At 41.9% G+C, this 20134-nt stretch overlaps 2 protein-coding genes across 5 annotated transcripts in view; one reads left to right on the top strand and one right to left on the bottom strand.

Moving 5' to 3' along the window:
- Positions 1-2065, top strand: part of CERKL (CERK like autophagy regulator) — a 291588-nt gene extending 289523 nt beyond the window's left edge. Inside the window, exon 11 of the mRNA XM_075608917.1 lies at positions 1993-2065. Coding sequence (XP_075465032.1) covers positions 1993-2050 — 58 coding nt within the window. The 3' untranslated portion in view covers positions 2051-2065. The remainder of the gene's footprint in view (positions 1-1992) is intronic.
- ITGA4 (integrin subunit alpha 4) overlaps positions 1-20134 on the bottom strand; it is a 158272-nt gene that overhangs the window by 120534 nt on the left and 17604 nt on the right. The window lies entirely within an intron of this gene.

Genomic DNA, 20134 nt, shown 5'->3' on the forward strand with positions numbered 1-20134 from the left:
TATTACAATGATAGTTACATCTCTCTCTCTAAACTCCCCGTAATGGTTTAACTGAAACCACTACAGGAAGTACAGCATGCTTTCCAAGACAAACTAGCAAATAACTGAGTGATATCCATACAGACACAGCCCCTGCAAGCCAGCCCATTATTCATTTTTACAAATTGCTGTCATTTTCCCCCACTTATCCTGAACATACACATGATGAAATCCGGCAGTAGTTCTCTATATTAAAAAAAAGTATGGTTGTAAAATCCTTCTCTGCACGGACACTTAAAATGGTGTTTTTTATTTTGATCATCAAAAATGTGTTTCATAATTGTGACTAATGCAACTTTGATATTGCTCTGTACTCTCTGCACAGTTAAGCAGTATCCTTGATATGTATTGTTCTTGTTTTTGTGTCTAAATTTGCAATGTAATAGATATATGAACAATGACCAATAAAATGGTAGAGGTATTACATGGTACTTTCATCTTACATCAACTCTGATATATACTGCTAAGTGGCGCTGTATCACTAAGTGGACATATAGTAACAAAGTAGGGAGAGGGAGTAGGTAGGATGATACCTTTAATTGGACCAACAAGTAGTTGATATGTTACAAGCTTGTTGTAAGCTTGTAACATATCAGCTTTCATTGGACCAATAAGTAGTAGCCCTTAATTACTGTAACGATTATTAACTACAGTACTAAGGTGATTAAGGGGTTAGGGGCCATTAGATTGTATTTTTTCATGTACTATTGCTGGCAGCGGAGGACATGGACCTGGAGTATGCTGACGAGGACGCCCTTCATGATGGCAGGGGTAAGTAGAAAGATTTATTTACTTTATTTGTGCTGGCTGGCGAATGTTTGATTTTATAATGGGAAAATTAGCTATTATCCATATCTGGATAATAGTTATTTTGCCCATTAATTTACTGTATGTGTTGTGGGTAGAGGAGGTGGGTAGTAGGGTTGTTGTGTTTATTTTTGTTTCTTGGGGGTAGAGGGATTGGGTGAAGGGGGTAATAGCCCCATGGGTGGGTGTTTAGGTCTTCCGGGGGGTAGTGGGACTGGTTAACCCCTTCATTACCATAGCGGTTCCCACAGCTATGCTAGTAAAGGGGTTAACTGCTCCCGCAACCTTCCAGGCAGGCCTAACCACTCACCCTGACACTACTACCCCCTTCATCCACCCCCTCTGCCCCAAGAAACAGGCTATTGAGGTTTAACCCCTTTATTGCTTTAGCGGCTAGCCGCTAAGGTAATGAAGCTGTTTTAATATAAATTTTAATACTAGTATAATTGAACAGGGGGTCTCCAGAGCAGAACCGCATTGATTTGAGGTCCGGGGACCCTCTGCTTCCCGAGATGTAGGCCCCGTTATGGGCTGCCAGTATCTCCTATGCATTTTAATCCCACGGTCACGTGATGCGAGGCATTTAAATGCAACGGAGGGCAAAAAAACTGCATCAGATTTATCAAAAGGAAAAAATGCTATTGCTTTTTCATTCAATCTTGTGCTTTTTTTGTTTTTGCACTAGTTTTGCAGCCATGACGCTTTAATAAATGACCCCCATTATGTGCTTCAGATTAATAGAAATATATGATTACAGTCCACACATTGAACTGAAAAGCACTGCACCAGTAACAAACTCATGTGGATGGAGAACAAAAACTGACCCTATTGCCTCCCCCAAAAATATAACAAGTGGCACTATATAATGCTATGAGTTAATTTGCGTGTGGAAATATGCCCACAATAGTAAAGGCAAAGCAGTTGTTCATGTTTGTAAACCACTGTCAACTCTTTAATTAAAAAAATATATATACTGTATATCTTGTTAAATAAGGTTATCACTTTTTAAATTATTATTTTGGTACAGATTTATGGACCAGAAAGTTTTAAGCCATGAAATATGACTGCTTTTTTATAATAAGGAGAGAGACGCATCATTTAATACATCCCATTATTATATGTGCTCTGTTTATCCCCTCTCTACAGATCACAAGCTGATGGACGTGGAACCAACTTAGTGAAAATTACCTTGATTCTACCTTGAACAAGAGAAATTGACATTTCTCTGAACTTTTAGGACGGTTTCACAATGACGGGAAGAAAGCAAAGGCGAGTTGTACTAAAATGTTCTTCTTTTTCTCAGAACATACAATACAAGAAAAGGAGAAGCACATCTCAATGTGTAATTCACTGTTAAACAACTTAAAGTAAATAAACACTTAAGTGGAACAACACTTATTAAGTGTGTCTCTGCAAGTGCTTAGAAAACACCCAGAGGGTGACAGCAACACAAGTATGTGGGTTGATAAGTGAGAAGCTATTGAGAGAACCTTTGAAAAGAAGAATGCTCTGAGCTCTTTCCGGATGAAAAGGCTTTACAAGTAGCATGCTCTCTGTCACCATTATTTTTTTTACTTTGTGGCATACACCAGCAGGATGTACCTTACTCAAAGGACTTAAGAGGAGCCCTTCCTGGTGTTGTCACATACTCTATAAATGCCACTCTTATGGTCCACTTAGAGTTTCTATTCTAATGGGTTTATATGTCATTTAAAGCAGAGATTGCTGTACATTTATAGGTCTTTTCAAATTGAAAATTGAAACAAAATCAGATACACGCACAAATAAATTTAACCCTTTAATGACAGACGGGGCTAAAATGTAATGCAAAGCCATGCCTCATGGCAGCAAGGGGTTATTTACTAAAGTCTCCCAGTTGCAAAACCGAGACGAAACCAGTGAAAACTATTTGCACTGGATTTTTAATTGTTATGATTTATCAACAGTAAAACAAAAATTAATTGCTCTCAATGGAATACGAGCTCTTTTTGGCATTGGTTTTGCCCCCATTTTCATCACATTGAGCTCACGTTCAAAATATATCATAGTACCTTTTAATGCTGCACACTTTTTAGAGCTTGATATATAGAGCGCCTCTACGACACCCAAGAGAGGAATGGCCGCCATTTTAGAAGTGGTCAAAAGCATTCAGAATGACTAGTGCTGTAGCATAAATTGAAAGGATCCTCACGGAAAGCATGGTGAGTGTCATTACGGGTGTTTCAGTGAACTATACAATGGGATGTATTTTTTCTGTGTACCTTCCTCTGGATCAAAATACTGTAAAAACAAAAAAAAATATTTATAAGATAAGTATCTGTGGTCTAAATTTAGCTTAATTTGAGCTTGATGGGCAAATGTATTTTTTAACCTTATCTACTATGTTACTATGTTAGTAACTATGTAATATGTATCAAGTTTTGCATCTATTTTGCTCCATTTTTTCTCTTAAATAATATTGCAGATATCAGGTGACATAAACCAGTCCACTTAAGAATCTGAGAAAAAAGGTGATGTATAGTAGCGCTAATGACAATAGACAATATACCCTGCTTGAAGGGTGAGCCCTAGTGGTACAGAGGCAGCCTGATGGTAATCTGATGGTACAATCAGAATAAACAGCATAAAACAAAAAGAGATACCGGCGCCTAATGAGTCCAAATAAGTGGAATCCTGGACATCTAGTGGAAATAGCTCAAGTCCCAGGATGATCAGCAGTCTCTTAGTCTTTGGGTGATCAGATAGGATCATGGGAAGTGGAACATGAAATGAAAAAAGAGATATTTAGTGCAACACAGCTATAACAATTACACAGACATAGATTGCAGACTGGCTGGCACTGATGGCAAAACAGACAGACACACCAAGACAGATAAACACAAAGCAAAGCTAATAATAAAAGTTAGTTTAATATAACTAGATTGATAAAATGTTGGACAAAATCTGGAACGCCGCTCCGGTCGGTTAAAACCTGAGTAACACTCACAGGACGGCAGATGGTTAATAGCAGTGAACTGGTGTGAACTGTTCTCCACGTGTAGAGGGTCCGCAGAGTGCCCTGGAAGCCGTGCGATCCTTCTGTATCTCCTGGCTGCCAAAAAACGGAAATGGCGTCTCCGTCGTGTGCCGGAACCGATAGTGACGTCACCGGACGTGGCGTCAAGGCCTGGCAAATCTTCAACGAAGCCAAAGGAAACGCGTTTCGTGTGATCCCCTGAGGAAGTGTGTTTAGACACACGAAACGCGCAGGGCCAATTTTTACTGTGTTTGGACACTTTTGAGGACAAGCAGTACAACTGCTGAGTGCTGCGGCTGAGTGCTAAAGGGGCAGAGAAGCGAGGATCGCCATTTCCTTTGGCTTCGTTGAAGATTTGCCAGGCCTTGACGCCACGTCCGGTGACGTCACTACCAGTTCCGGCACACGACGGAGACGCCATTTCCGTTTTTTGTCAGCCAGGAGATACAGAAGGATCGCACGGCTTCCAGGGCACTCTGCGGACCCTCTAAACGTGGAGAACAGTTCACACCAGTTCACTGCTATTAACCATCTGCCGTCCTGTGAGTGTTATTCAGGTTTTAACCGACCGGAGCGGCGTTCCAGATTTTGTCCAACATTTTATCAATCTAGTTATATTAAACTAACTTTTATTATTAGCTTTGCTTTGTGTTTATCTGTCTTGGTGTGTCTGTCTGTCTTGTCATCAGTGCCAGCCAGTCTGCAATCTATGTCTGTGTAATTGTTATAGCTGTGTTGCACTAAATATCTCTTTTTTCATTTCATGTTCAACTTCCCATGAACGAAGTCCTATCTGATCACCCAAAGACTAAGAGACTGCTGATCATCCTGGGACTTGAGCTATTTCCACTGGATGTCCAGGATTCCACTTAAGAATCTGCTACAGATGTAACAAGATTGGTACATAAATTTAAAACACACTTTTCTTTGAATTGACACATTCCCTCATACACTCTGCCACATGTCCTCTCGATCTCACCCCCTCACACCTTACCAGGACACTTGCTCCTGTTTTAGTCACACTCACCCATACTGTATCTTCATTTCCTCCCTATCCTATGGCACTTTACCCTGCTCTTTTAAGCATGCGGTGGTCACACCTATTCTCAAAAACACTAGACCCTACGTGCCTTACTAACTACTGTCCTGTATCCCTTCTACCTTTTGCCTCCACAAAACTCCTCAATAGAGACTGGGCTCACTAAGTTGCCAATGATCTACATGAATGATCTACATGAAGCAAAATCCCATGGTCATTTTTCCCTACATATCCTACGCTATCTCTATGCTGCCTTCGATACTGTTAATCACTCTCTTCTTCATATTCTAAACTCTCTTGGTATCCACAACAAAGCTTTATCCTGTTTCTCATCATACCCATCACATATTTTCAGTCTTTGTTGCTAACATGTCTTCATCTCCAGTTAATCTGTCTGTTGGTGAACCTTAGGGCTCTGTGCTGGCACCTGTTCTTTTCTCTCTCTACACACTATCACTTGGTGACTATCATCAACTCTTTTGGCCTTAGGTATCATCTCTATGCAGATGATACGCAGATATATCTAGATATCTGGGTATTAAACTTATGTCTAAAACTGAGCTCTTCCTATTTCCGCCCTAAACCTGGCCCAATATCCCCCTTTTCCATCACAGTAAACGGTACATCCTGTTGCCAAAGCACCTTGCCTAGGAATGACATTTGAGTCACCCTTTTCCTTCTCCATTCACACTCACGGCATGGCTAAAGTTGGTCGCTTCTTCGCTTCTTCGGCAATAATATTGCCAAGATCCACTCTTGCCTCTGTCAGTCTACTGCTACATTTCTAATGCATGCCCTTATCCTATCCCATCTGGATTATTGTAATTTACTGCTAACAGGCCTTCCTGCCTCACAACTTTCTCTTTTGCAAGCTTTACAAAATTCTGCTGCTCAAATTATTTTGCTTTCTCCCAAAACAGTCTCTACTCATCTCCGCCTTAATGGTAAATCAACTCTCCTGGCTTCCCATCAAATTTCAGATCACCTACCAAGTTCTCCTTCCTATCTTCAAGGCTGTCCACTCATCTGTCCCACATATTGGCTTTTATCTCTCGTTATGCCTCTGTTTGTCTCCTGCGCTATACCCATAACTGTCTCCTTTCCACCATTTCACCTCTACTGCTCTCTCACCTTAAACCCTTTCCCCTTACTACCCCTTACCTGTGGAATTCCCTCACACTCCATATACCCAAGCACTTTCTCTTCCCACCTTTACGTCAAACCTTAAAACTCACCTCTTAAATTTAGCCTAGACTGGCTACTGTCCCACACCCATGGTCGCTCCTACCAACCATTGTGGCCAAGCACTGCCACCTATAGCACTTATTCCCTCACCTGCTGTCTCTGTAAGTCTCCCAACATCCCCCTTAGATTGTAAGATCCCAAGAACAGGGATTTCCTTACCTATTGTCTGATTCTGTTTCTTTCACCTATTGTATTATAGCTCCCCATATTGTATTGTCGCTTTTGTAAATCGCTAAGTATACTGGGGGTACTATATAAAGATATGCATACATACATTGAATAATATTATAAAGTGTTATTCTAGATGAGTACATAAAGCTAATGAGTAGGGAATAGGACTAACCTTTGTGTGAGTTCATGATCAGTGTCTCTAATTGATACAGCTTAACCCCGTTATAGCGCGATCAGCTACAATGCGAATCCGCTTAAACCGCTGTCTGAGTGTGGCTCCCTATTTGAAAACCTCCATTTTGCCGCACAAAGACTTACCAGCATCTAGATCTCTCTCCTCTCTGCAGAGAAAAGACCATGTGGACATAGCCCTATGAAGTGAGGAGAGAGCTGACAGCTGCAAAGAGGAGAGATATCTAGAGGCCGGTAAGTCCTCGCGCGGCACAATTTTAACACAATCCCGGTTATAACGCGGTCTCATTCTGTGGACCCCAAGGACTGCGTTATAACAGGATTCAGCTGTATTAGCATGCATAGGTAACATTTACTTTTATGCAGTTCATTCTGAAAACTATACCCCCCTTGAATTTGAAACTTATCCTACGTTTCTTCTTACATCTTGAGTGCATCCTCAATACTTTGTGAAAGTAGACAGACAGTAATGAAATTAAAATTTTCCTACACCCCCTTTCATATCCATTGCACAAAAGTACCTTAAGTTTCATATTATATCATGTGAAAATGAATGTGTTGGCAGTGACATGGCACTAAGTTTATTTACTTGGCAACAATGACATGACCACATATGCGTAACATCACTACTCAGTCAGTGCCAAAAATACAATAACAGATCGTCCTCGGTTATACGACTGAATCTCTTCTGCAAACTACCGGCGGATAGTGAAAACATCGGAATGCAAATCCCATGTTAATTACCGTCGGATAATACATTCCAATGTTGGATAATGCATTCCACGGAATGCATTGTGATCCGTTAGATAATCCGTTCCAATGTTGGATAATCCGTTCCGCGGAATGCATTGTGATGTGTGGGATAATCCGTTCCAATGTTGGATAATGCGTTCCGCGGAATGCATTGTGATCCGTGGGATAATCCATTCCAATTTTGGATAATGCGTTCCGCGGAATGCATTGTGATCTGTGGGATAATCCGTTCCAACGTTATATAAATAAATAATAAAAAAATAAATAAACGTTGGATAATGCGTTCCGCAGAATGCATTGTGATCCGTGGGATAATCCATTCCAACGTTGGATAATGCGTTCCGCGGAATGCATTGTGATCCGTGGGATAATCCGTTCCAACGTTGGATAATGCGTTCCGCGGAATGCATTGTGATCTGTCGGATAATCCGTTCCAATGTTGGATAATACGTTCCACGGAATGCATTGTGATCCGTGGGTTAATCTGTTCATTCTAAACTAAACGACGGAGAGCGAGGACCACCTGTTTGTTTACTCAAAAGCTGGAATTCCAATTTCTTTATAGATTATGCCTATCTTCACCATGTTTCAATAAGCACACTGTTAGTATATGAAACTTCAGATCATCTTCTAGGGTCAACTTAAACATATATGTGCATTTAAAAAAATATTTTTTCTACAAAAAATACTTACAAATAAGAGAATATACAATAAAATAACTGTATTTTTTAGCTGACGCTGCAATTAGCATTGCTACCCTCTGTGACTGCAAATTTTAAGGGATTCACATTAAAAAAAAGTGATACAATGACAGCTGCTGCAAATCCTTCAAATTTCGTGAAAGTGTGATACAAAAATATCCATAAATATCCATAAAGTAAGAGCCCGATTTTGCAAAAATAGAGGTAGATTTATTATAGTTATTATATTTTTCGCCGTTGCAACATGGCTATTTCTGGATTTAGGAGCCGATTTAGGCCCAGATCCATGAAGGTCTGTTAACTCAGGGCTGGTCCTATTATCAAAATCAGTAACGGACTGAGATTAACGCCAATCCACAAAATTAATTATATGCAAAAATATTGGCCATTAGTTATCTCATTAGAATAGGTTTAACAGTATGTTAAGTTAGCAAAGCCTCACATTACGTCTGTCTTACCTAAAGGTAACTTTAGCTCGCTCCCTCCAATGACAGGTAATTTACAGAATCGTTAGCAGCTGGTGTTAAAATATGATAACGAGGTCATAGATTAGCTCCATAAACTATGAATAATTGTAACATCTTTAGCAATCCTATGTCACAGGTGTAGTCATAGTATTTAGCAACCAGATTGGTGATAATAAGTGAACCATCCCAAATGAGCTGAACAATTATTGATGGAATAGTTTCTGGTTTCTATACATATCCTTCTGCGGAGGCATTAGGGCTACAGTATGTGGATGCAGTCCACAGCTCCCAGAACATATGGAAAGTGAGCTAACTAATAATATTTGTGTTTGATGTGGGTCATAGCTTGTACATTTTAAGGGAATTTGATGAATCTTTGAATTATAGAGAGAAATGTCGGCTTCAAAATGAGGTAAAAAGCAGGTTTGGAAATGCTCATAGAAACAGTCACTTTACCCTGAAATGACCCTGTAGCACAAAAATTGCAGCGCTGCCAAGAACTGTGCATTTTAGGTGCTAGATTACACTATAACAAAGAAAAAGCAATCCCAGTTGTGGGCACTCAAACCTCCAAAAAAGTTAAATGATGTAAACATATAAAAATTAGCTTTTAATAAATGTACTAAAATAATGGGAGATGACTTGAACAACGATCAAATAAAACATATTAATACTTAAACACCCTAATTATGTGCCCAAGTGAATATACACACTCAGACAGCAATGCTATGTACATACTGTGCACAGCTAAACTGGCATAGTCAGTATACAGTGCTAAAACAGTGAGTAATAAATAATTGCTAGTGTTAACTGTGGCTTCCTAAGACCTATGATGAGGTCTTATCTATATATATAAATTTGAAAATCTTGGTTGTGAGTCTCTGGAGATCATTTGATTGGTCCATTGGTCCACCCGCCCTCCCACGGCTCTCATTGGCTGGTGTCTCGCTCCTCCTGGATTGCCCATCCTCCCACGGCTCTCATTGGCCGGTGCACTGACACACACAGTGACAGACAGAGTGACACCCCCACTTGCCCCCGCCCCTGCCTTCACCCCCCCACCCGCCCCTGCTTCCCCCCTTCCCCCCGAATTTCCTCTCCCCTGCCTCCCCCCTGCCTTCCCCCACCCCGCCCGGCCTAAACGGACTCCACCCCCGCGCCCCTGCCTCCCCCCCTCCCGGCTTTCCCGCCCTTGCCTTTCACCCACCCGCCGCCCGCACTCCCGCCGCCTCCCACCTCTGCCTTTCAGCCACCCGCCACCTCACACCCCTGCACCCCACAGCCGCCGCCCTCACTACTCGACAGACACCTGCCGCCTCTCACCCACCCGCCACATTCGACACACACCCGCCGCCTCCCACCCCTATGCACCGACATCACTGACTAGCCGCCGCACCCACTCACCACCCACCTGGCGCCTCCCGCCACACACCCACCCACGCACTCACACCCATACGCACCGACATCACTGACCAGCCCCCGCCCGCACTTGCCAGACAGCCGCCGCCTCACACCCTAGCGGGACTCCCACCCACAGCCAGCACTCACTAACCACCCGCCACCCGTACTGAACACCCACCCGACGCCTCACACCCCTCACATTTTTACATAACTTATGTCACCAAAATATACATTGTACTGTGGTGTGTTTACAACAGACCATTTTTAAACAACATCGTATTACATTTTCTTTCATGTTTCTTTTCAACATTATTATTCAATCTTTCCACCAAATAATCATCCTATTGTTACCCTATTTATAAATAATACTACCTATTATGGATTTACATCCCGGGCAACGCCGGGTATATCAGCTAGTGTATTCATAATTACAACTGTGATCGGGATATTATGGAGCATACATTGCTTTAATACTATATTACTCAGTCTATAATGGTATATTGCTCAGAACTATAAATAAATGGCGATCCCAGCAAAATGTCCCATAGTTTTAATAGGTGTTTTTAGATTCAGGAACCATAGAGATTAGTAGCACAGTCAGTCGCTATTAAGTAACATGCTAAACCTGTAATCATCTATGGTACAGGTTGCTACTTTGTACTGAGAAATGACAATCCCAATAGATCAAAAGTCACATATATTTAATAGTATAAATAAGAGCGTTACTGGGAGTGTGACTTCAGCTAAACAACAGAAAACAAAGAAGATATCAACAATCTAAACAGAGAAATACAAAAGTGCATCCATTCAATAAGATGATCACACCAAATATACAGTACAAAAACAACAACTAAGTAATTGGGGAGGACAGCACACCAATCTTTATACTCAATCTGCAGACTTCTTTCAAAGGTAAAAAGACTGTAGTCAAATATTATTTTTCAATTGCCAATTTTACTTTTCAGGAGACGAGGCAAAATATCCAACGTTTCAGGCCAGAATGGGTCATTATTGGGTGAAAAGGAGCCCTTCCTTATCCTCGAGTATTCTTTAACAGTGCTGACTAACCCAATCCTTTCCAAATAATTACAGCTGTCCTCATCTTCAACAAATATAGAATTGGCTACATTTATCTCCATTACACAACAAGACAGAAAAAGCTGAATGCAACCAGTAAGAGAAAGATCCCCCCTCCCCTGTTTTTAACTAATTAGACACAGATGTTTTATTTTTCAGTAAAAAAAAAAAAAAGTTCATTTGGGAAAAAATACACATTGTATGATTCCTGTTTCAACCAACTTTTATACCCACTGTAATAAAATGTGTTAAGACTAAAAAGAAAGGAAATCAGAGTAGGATGTTATTGTGGCTTGCGGAAAATGCTAAAAAGCAAAAAGGAAGTGAATGCAGCGGAAGAATGTTGAAAGATCACTTAATCTGGAGCCGTTATTGATAAGCAGATGTTGATTGTTCTTCTATTTATCGCCATTAATCTTGTACATTTTTGAAGTCATTAATGAAACATTTAGATATCACTGAAGTCCACAGGGCAATTTTTTTTTTCAGTAAAAAAAGGGTTGTGTATATCACATGCATTGAGATACTTCGTGTGTTGTGATCTACGGACCAAAATATCCATTCATATTGTAGCATTCACTGCCTACCATTTAAAGCAGCAAAACGTGAAAAATCCTATATATTTTTTTTATTTTAATAAATCAGTTCTGGAATATTAGACTATTCTGTCTGCATTTTTTAAAACTCCTAATGCTATTTTTAAATGTTTTTTGTAATGTACTGATCATCCTTTGGTTGCTACAGCAGCCATTTAGAAAGTCATATTCACGTCCTCTTTTGAAACAGGCTCTGACACACACCTTTTGAGCTCTGGCCTTTGGCAACAAAGTATCACAAATAGATATGTTGCTATGTTCCAAACAGCAGACTGTCTATTACTCCGAAAGCTGTAACAATAATGTGTTACATGTAGTAATATCATGTTACATATTAGCTGCTGCATTTCATAGACTTTAGCACAGAGCCAGAAGGAAGCCATTTAGTTACTCACACAATTAGGATTTTTACAGATTTATAACAGGAGTAGCAAACGATTGCCAGCGTAGCTAAGAATGTAGAATTAGACATTATTACATTCTTTACATATAAAAATAAGAGGGAAAAAAGGGGGGGAATCTATTATTACTGCTGTAAACTTGTAATAAACTTATATTTTAATTTATATCTGGACTTTATATATTATTAAAATATTCTATCCCGCTTAAGAGTTACTTTACATTACAGGCTAAAGCTGTTATATTCCGGGCATTACTGAAATCCCTGCTCTCTGATTGGATAATGCCCAGAATTTAAACCAATCAGTAATGGCCTGGAATTTTAGGCACCCTGACAAGTTTCTCAGCCAATTAGCTTTGAGTTCTTATACACATAGAGTGAGAGCAGCTTTAAGACAGGGGAGGTGATTGGACAGGAGGCACCAGCAAGACACTGACTCCTCCCCCACCTTGCATGTGTGTGTTTTGTGGGTCTAGAGGGGGGCAGCTGAGTGTTTTGTTAGTGTGTGTGTCTGCAGTATGTGTTCTGTGGGTGGGGGGCAGCAGAGTCTATTTTGTTGGTGTATGTGTGTGTGTGTGTGTGTGTGTGTGTGTGTTTTGTGAGTGTAGAGAGTGGAGGATGGCTGCATAGTGTGTTTTGTTGGTGTGTGTGTCTGTAGTGTGTGGGTTTACATGGGGGCTGCTGTGTGTGTTATTTGTGTAGAGGTGGGAATGTTTTGTTAGTGTGTGTGTCTGCAGCATGTGTTCTGTGGGTGTAGAGGGGGGGCAGCAGAGTCTATTTTGCTGGTGTATGTGTCTGCAGTGTGTGTTTTGTGGGTGTAGAGGGGGGGCTACAGTGTGTGTATTTCGTGTGTGTTTTGTGGGTGTAGAGAGTGGAGGAGGGCTGCAGAGTGTGTTTTGTTGTTGTGTGTGTGCAGTGTGTGGTTTTACAGGGTTGCTGCTGTGTGTGTTTTGTGGGTATAGAGGGTGTTTTGTGGGTGTGTGTATCTGCAGTGTGTTTTGTGGGTGTAGAATGGGCTGCAGTGTGTGTCTTCAGTGTGTGTAGAGGGTGGAGGAGGGATGCAGTATGTATTTTGTTGGTGTGTTTGCAGTTTTGTGGGTTTACAGGGAGGTTGCAGTGTGTGTTTGTGGGTGTAGAGGGAGGGCTGCTGTGGGTGTTGTGTGTGTGTGTCTTTAGTGTGTGTTTTGTGAGTGTAGAGGGTGAAGGAGGGCTGCAGAGTATGTTTTGTGGGTGTAGAGGGAAGGCTGCAGAGTGTGTGTAGGGGGGGCTACAGAGTGTGTTTGTGTATATTATATAGAGGGGATTTGCAGAGTGTGTGTATATAGAGGGGGCTGTGTGTGTGTACAATTTCATTTTGATAAACACGTGCAGTAAAAGCATAAGAATGTAGAAGATCATTCTGATAAAAATCAATATCTATCCAATAAAAGTATCTATCTTTATTATTGGCTATTAATAAACTGTTCTTCTGGGATAATTACTTAAATAATGCAAAAAAAAAGCATGTTTGTTGAGGAGATAATGCACACTTTACTACTGGTTTTAATTTTGACGCAATAACCTGTGTGTTAAATATTGCACAAGCATTAACACATCACAGCAACATCTGCAACAACTGGAGGTGCAGTCAATTTAAATGACTGCCTTAATAATATAACATGTCTCCTAAAGTCTCTTTGAGTTTAACTCATATAATGTATCCTGCCCTCTGATCATCTCCTGCTCTTAAAAAAATAAAAAAAATAAAAAACATTTAGTGTTACAAATTATGATTTTCTTAATCTCTAGTTTCATGGTAACCTTTAGAGAAGCACTGTGCTCACGGGAGAGCCCCATTTTATCCTCCCTGACTCTTAATAGTTCAAACGGTTCTATCTCCTGAACGGAGTGGCAGGCTGTAAAAATAATAAGCGTTTTGGGATGGGCACATTAAAGCAGCAATACAAGTTAACGTTAAAATAAATAATTTATTCCAGGTTTGCAGGCGGGGGTTCTCCAGAGCTGAACCCCGTTAATTTCAGCTCCGGTTACCCCCTGCTTGCAGAGATACTTACCTCTGTAGGGGGTACCGATACCTCTGCTGAGTTTATCGGTTGAGGTCACACAGGCCAATAGGAAACCACCATGAATGATGTCACAGCTTCCTATTGACCAGCATGAAGCGAGAATTTTCAGCCGCCGTTCGATTAAGGATCACAGTTTCTCTGTTTGTAGGGATATCTGCACCACTATGGAGGTGAGTATCTCTGCAAGCAGGGGTCTCTGGAGCTGAAACTAATAGGGCTTAATATTTTAAGTTAAATATATATATTTTAAAAGTTAACCCGTATTGTTGGTTTAAGATGATTTTTTAAATTCAGTATTCAATATGGGGGTATTAGTAGTCAATCATGTTTTCCCTACACACCTATTCCTCCCGATTCTGTTAGAGACCTAGAAAACATAATGTCAGGGAGAGTGGGGCTGTTATCTGTACCAATTCTTGTTAAACACACAATGACATTACACATAATGCTGTGACTAGAGGAAACTAAACCCCTCTTATCTCTCGCCTTATGAAGTTATGAAAAAAAATATTTAATAATACAAAATTATACATTTTTGTGCAGTCTTTTAAAAAAAAATTCTCTGGGACGTAATATAGTTGTATAAAAGAATAATGGAATAATGACCAGGCAAAAGCATTGGATACCCTGAACGAACATTGGTTCGTTTTATAATAGACTGAGTCTTGAAAAAGATACTGTTGAGGATAGGCTGTATTTCAAAGTCCAAGAAGCTTTATTAGTCATATTGAGAAATGTAAATTTGTTGTAGGTTCTGACACCTTCTAGGGCAGGGGCGCGCAAACTTTTTATGATGCGCCCCCCCCCCCCCCTTATGCCTGCTTTGCACTGCCGTTAACCCCCCACCCCCTCCTTACCTCGCACGGCGTCAAATGACACCGCGGGGTCGTGTGACGTCACCTCACGTGATCCGCAGCGTCATTTGACGACACGTTACCGTGGCAACTGTGACGTCACATGACCCCGCAGTGTCATTTGACACCGGCTGAACCTCGCTAAGTAGAGGATGCAGAGGTCACGCGCGGTCCCCCCCGCATTTCCTTTAAAGGCCATGGGGAAGAGCGCGGGACCTCTGCAACTGCCCGTGCCCCCTCAGACAAACCTCCCGCCCCCCTGGTTTGCGCACTGCTGTTCTAGGGGATTAACATAAGAGTTCTTCATAAATGAAATGGTAGTGGACAGAGCTGAGGATAGGACTAACACTAATTCATTTATGCAATGTATTTATTATACTCTAAAAAGTTCACATGAAGAATGAAGGTCCACAAGAAAATCATGTTGGATTTTTAAAGCTCTGTACAATCTATCACATACTTTCTTGTTGATTAAAAGAAGGGACAGTGCCACTTAGCTCACCAAAACTATTATGTGAGCAACTTAACAATATAATTAGCTTCCTTAAACATGCATCATGCAAATATTTGGCTTTCTGGAAAGAAAGAAATAGGGAAAATTGGAAGAGAGAACAGACATTACACAAGCGAGAAGAGCTGAAGTAAACCAAATGGATCTCATTTTTATTATTACAATTAGATTGTAAGCTCTTCGGAGCAGGGACTCCTCTTCCTAAATGTTTATTTTGATGTCTGAAACACTTATTCCAATGATCTGTTATTTGTATTATTTGTTATTTATATGATTGTAACGTGTATTACTACTGTGAAGCGTTATGTACATTAATGGCGCTATATAAATAAAGACATACATACATTACTACTACCATTTATTGGCAATGTGCTTACATATTCAGCTGTGCAGTTCAATTGGAGTTTGAAGACAGTAACAATACAATAACATTATTTAGTAAGTAAGGGGGCTTGGGGTCTCACATTCTCTCAAGTTTCAGGTTACCATGTTTACAATCTAAATGATTGTGCATGCAATGTCTTGTATATAATGTTCATTTATGTAACTGTATTTGTAACCATGTATTATTTGTCTTAACTCTGTTTCCAGGACATACTTGAAAACGAGAGGTAACTCTCAATGTATTACTTCCTGGTAAAATATTTTATATATAAATAAATAAATAAATTGCAAAATTTTTGGTCACAGAGAGACTGCTTTTCTTTAAGAAAATCACAAGTTGCAATGTACTGTATCCAATGTACCTAGTACCAGGTACTGGAAACTGTGACATACAGATACAATACTCACCCATCTGGATTTTTATAACATACTAGCATGCCTCACTTCCTCACAAATTTCTCCTTTGCAATCTATCCAAAATTCTGCTGCTAGAATGATTTCACTTTCTCCCAAAACAGTCTCTGCTCATCTCCTCCTTAAATCCCACTCCTGGCTTCCCATCAAGTTTCGCATCACCCACAAAGTTCTCCTCCTTACATTCAAGGCTCTCAACACATCTGCTTCTCCCTACATATCAGCTTTGATGTCTCACTATGCCCCTGCTCATCTCCTACGTTCTATCAAAAACTGTCTCCTTTCCACCCCTTTCACCTCTGCTGCTCTCTCTCATCTTAAACTTTTTTTCCTTCACTGCCCCTTACATGTGGAACTCACTCACACTCGGTTTATGCCAAGTACCTTCTCTCCTCACCTTAAAACTCACCTCTTAAATTAAACATTTCATTAGCCTAGACCAGGGGTGCGCAAACTGGGAGATGTGCCCCCCAGGGGGGCACGGGATGTTGTTGGGGGAGTGCGGCGTTTGCAGCTGCCTTGTGCTCCTCCTCGAGGCATTTAAGTTAAATGCTAGGGGATCTGCATGAGGCCTCTGCAACCTCAACCTACCAGGGTTCTGAAGTTTTCTGGACGCGTCGCCATGGCAACGCAGCATCAAATGACGCCGTGGGGTCATGTGACATATGTGTTGCCATGGTAGTGCGCGTCAAATGACACTGCGGGTCACGTGATGTGATGTCACATGACCCGTGGCGTCATTTGATGCCGGGTTACAGAGAAGTGGGGGCGTGAGTGCTGGGGCTGTCGCACAGGGAGGGTGCAGCTCCAAAACTTTGCGCACCCCTGGCCTAGACCAGGGGTGCACAAACTTCCTGCACTGTGCCCCCCTGCCTGCTCTCCCCCTCTGTCGTGCCCCCCCTGCAGCGCCAAATGATGCCTCGGGGTCATGTGACGTCACGTGACCCACAGCGTCATTCAATGCCGCATATTCATGGCAACGTGCGTCAAATGATGCCTTGTTGCCATGGAGATGAGTGGACACAGAAGCCAGGTAAGTGAGCCTCGCCCTCCCCCCCAAAAGTCTTGCGCCCCCAAGTTTGTGCACCGCTGGCCTAGACTAATGGCTACTGTCAGACACCTACAGCTACTCCTACCAATGACTGCCATCTACTGCACTTATTCCATCTCCTGCTGTCTCTATAAATTTCCCATCATACCACTTAGATTGTAAGCTCTCCGGGATTGTCTGATCTTATTTGATCCATTTTTTTACGCCGGAATGCATTATCCGACGCCTGAATCCGTTATCCAACGCTCACCGCCACTGATTAACATGGGACTCACTTTACAACGGTTTCACTATCCAACGCTACTTCCAGAACGGATTCCGTTGAATAACCGAGGACCGCCTGTTTGTCCCTGTACTGTATTGTCTCTTGTAAAGCACTAAGTACAGCTGTAGGTGCTATATAAATAAAGTTAATCCCATCAGAAAAAGCAGGGTTGATATTAAGATACCACCCTATAAATGCAGGGTTAAAATTTACAGATATCAGATTTACACAAACGATTTCTACCTAGGACTGAACTAAAGTGGATGGTAAAGAGTGGGTCAGAATGGTTGCAGATAAACTGTACAATTATTGCATAACTGATGTTTAAAAAAAATCAAGTTTCTCCAACCAACAAATGTATAATTTCTATACAACCGTTGGTTTTTTTTTTTACAAAGTTTGTTTGCTGGTTAACATTGTACCTCTGTTAATCTATGGTATTTAAACTCCCATAATTAGCAAACCACAATTGAACAGACCACATGATGTTGGCTGTAGCATGATTTTGTATAAAGCCATACATGGGGTGAACAGAACTACATATATATGCTCTGCTTCTTTTGAAGAAAGGCAGATTGTGGTTTGACATATTATAGTTTAGACTCCAGCATCGCTGCACAATGTTTTAATGTGCTTCAGCATGCATCATGCCTACTTAGGGTCCTCTACAACTTTCCCTTGTAGAACAATGATTAAAGAGAAAAGGAAATGTTACAAAGATTTCTATTTGTTGGTAGTTGCCATGACACAACTAAGCAACATGGAGTTCATAGCAAATGGCTACTTTTGCCAATACATGGGGTATAGATTCAATTAGTAAACTGCAAAGCAAATAGTAGGACCAATGAAATATTTAATATTCTGGGAAAAAAAAACATACATTGAAACATTATTTATTCTCTTTATGTGCAGACCAGTCCTGTCATTGTAAAGGTTTCCCCTCCCCCCCCCCCCCCCCCCAACGACCTGATGGCAAAGCAGTGCATTGCAGGCAGGCCTGGATTATCCATTGGGCACAGTGGGCACAGTGCCCAGGGCATACGAAGCTCCCAAGGGCCTACAAAAAAGTTTTAGGCCCCCCAAAAATCTCAGATGACTCAAAAATGAGAAAAGAAAACTGCTAAATCAAACGTAATAATTTGCTTTAATTGAATGACTTTACAAAACCTTTTTACTATAATAATACCGCTACACATTAAGTAGATGTACACATGCATGTAATGTTAAATAAAATTGTGAAATATTATGGAAAGTTGAATAATTAAGAATTAATAATAAGTAGCGTAATAGCATAACAAAATAGTACAATGTAGAGCAGGCCTGCCCAACTCGTAAAGTGAGAAGGGCCGAACTGCTCCAAGGAAAAATTTTTTGGGCCGTACGGGTTAAATCATCATCATCATCATCATCATCATCATCATCATCATCATCATCATCATCATCATCATCATCATCATCATCATCATCATCATCATCATCATCATCATCATCATCATCTCTCCTCCAGCACCTCTCCATCATCATCATCATCCTCATCTATCTCTCATACCCCCATCTCTCCCCCTCACCCACACAATACCACCCTCCACATGAAAAACACAATACCGCCTCCACATCCCCCCAGCCCATGCCATGTCAGCATCCCCCCCCCCCAAGTCAGCATCCCATGTCAGCATCCCCCCCATGTCTCTCTTCCCTCAATATAACACTCTCTCCCCCTCCCCTAAATCACACCCTCTCCCCCTCCTCTCAATGACACTCTCCCCCTCCTCTCAATGACACACTCTCCCCCTCCCCTCAATATGACACACTCTCCCCCTCCCCTCAATATGACACTCTCTCCCCCCTCCACTCAATGACACTCTCTCCCCCTCCCCTCCATATGACACTCTCTCCCCCCTCCCCTCAATATGACACTCTCCCCCCTCCCCTCAATATGACACACTCTCCCCCTCCCTTAAATCACACCCTCTCCCCCTCCTCTCAATATGACTCTCTCCCCCTCCCCTCAATATGACACTCTCCCCCTCCCCTCAATATGACACAGTCTCTCCCTCCCCTCAATATGACACTCTTCCCCTCCCCTCAATATGGCACTCTCTCCCCCTCCCCTCAATATGACACACTATCTCTCTCTCCCTCCCCTCAATATGACACTCTCTCTCTCCCTCCCCTCAATATGACACTCTCTCCCTCCCCTCAATATGACACACTCCCCCCTCCCCCCCTCAATATGACACACTCTCCCCCTCCCCTCAATATGACACTCTCCCCCTACCCTCAATATGACACACTCCCCCTCCCCCCTCAATATGACACACTCCCCCTCCCCCCTCAATATGACACACTCTCCCCCCTCCCCTCAATATGACACTCTCCCCCTCCCCTCAATATGACACACTCTCCCCCTCCCCTCAATATAACACACTCTCCCCCCTCCCCTCAATATAACACTCTCTCCCCCTCCCCTCAATATCACACTCTCTCTCTCCCTCTCCTCAATATGACACTCTCTCCCCCCCTGCAACTCACATCATACACCCCCTGCACCTCACATCACTTCCCCCCCCTGCAGCTCACATGTCAGCAGCCCCCCCCTCACATGTCAGCAGCCCCCCCCTCACATGCCAGCAGCCCACCCCCCCTCACATGTCGGCAGCCCACCCCCCCCTCACATGTCAGCAG

Source organism: Ascaphus truei, chromosome 7 (genome assembly GCF_040206685.1).
Source record: "Ascaphus truei isolate aAscTru1 chromosome 7, aAscTru1.hap1, whole genome shotgun sequence".
Taxonomy (NCBI): Eukaryota; Metazoa; Chordata; class Amphibia; order Anura; family Ascaphidae; genus Ascaphus; species Ascaphus truei.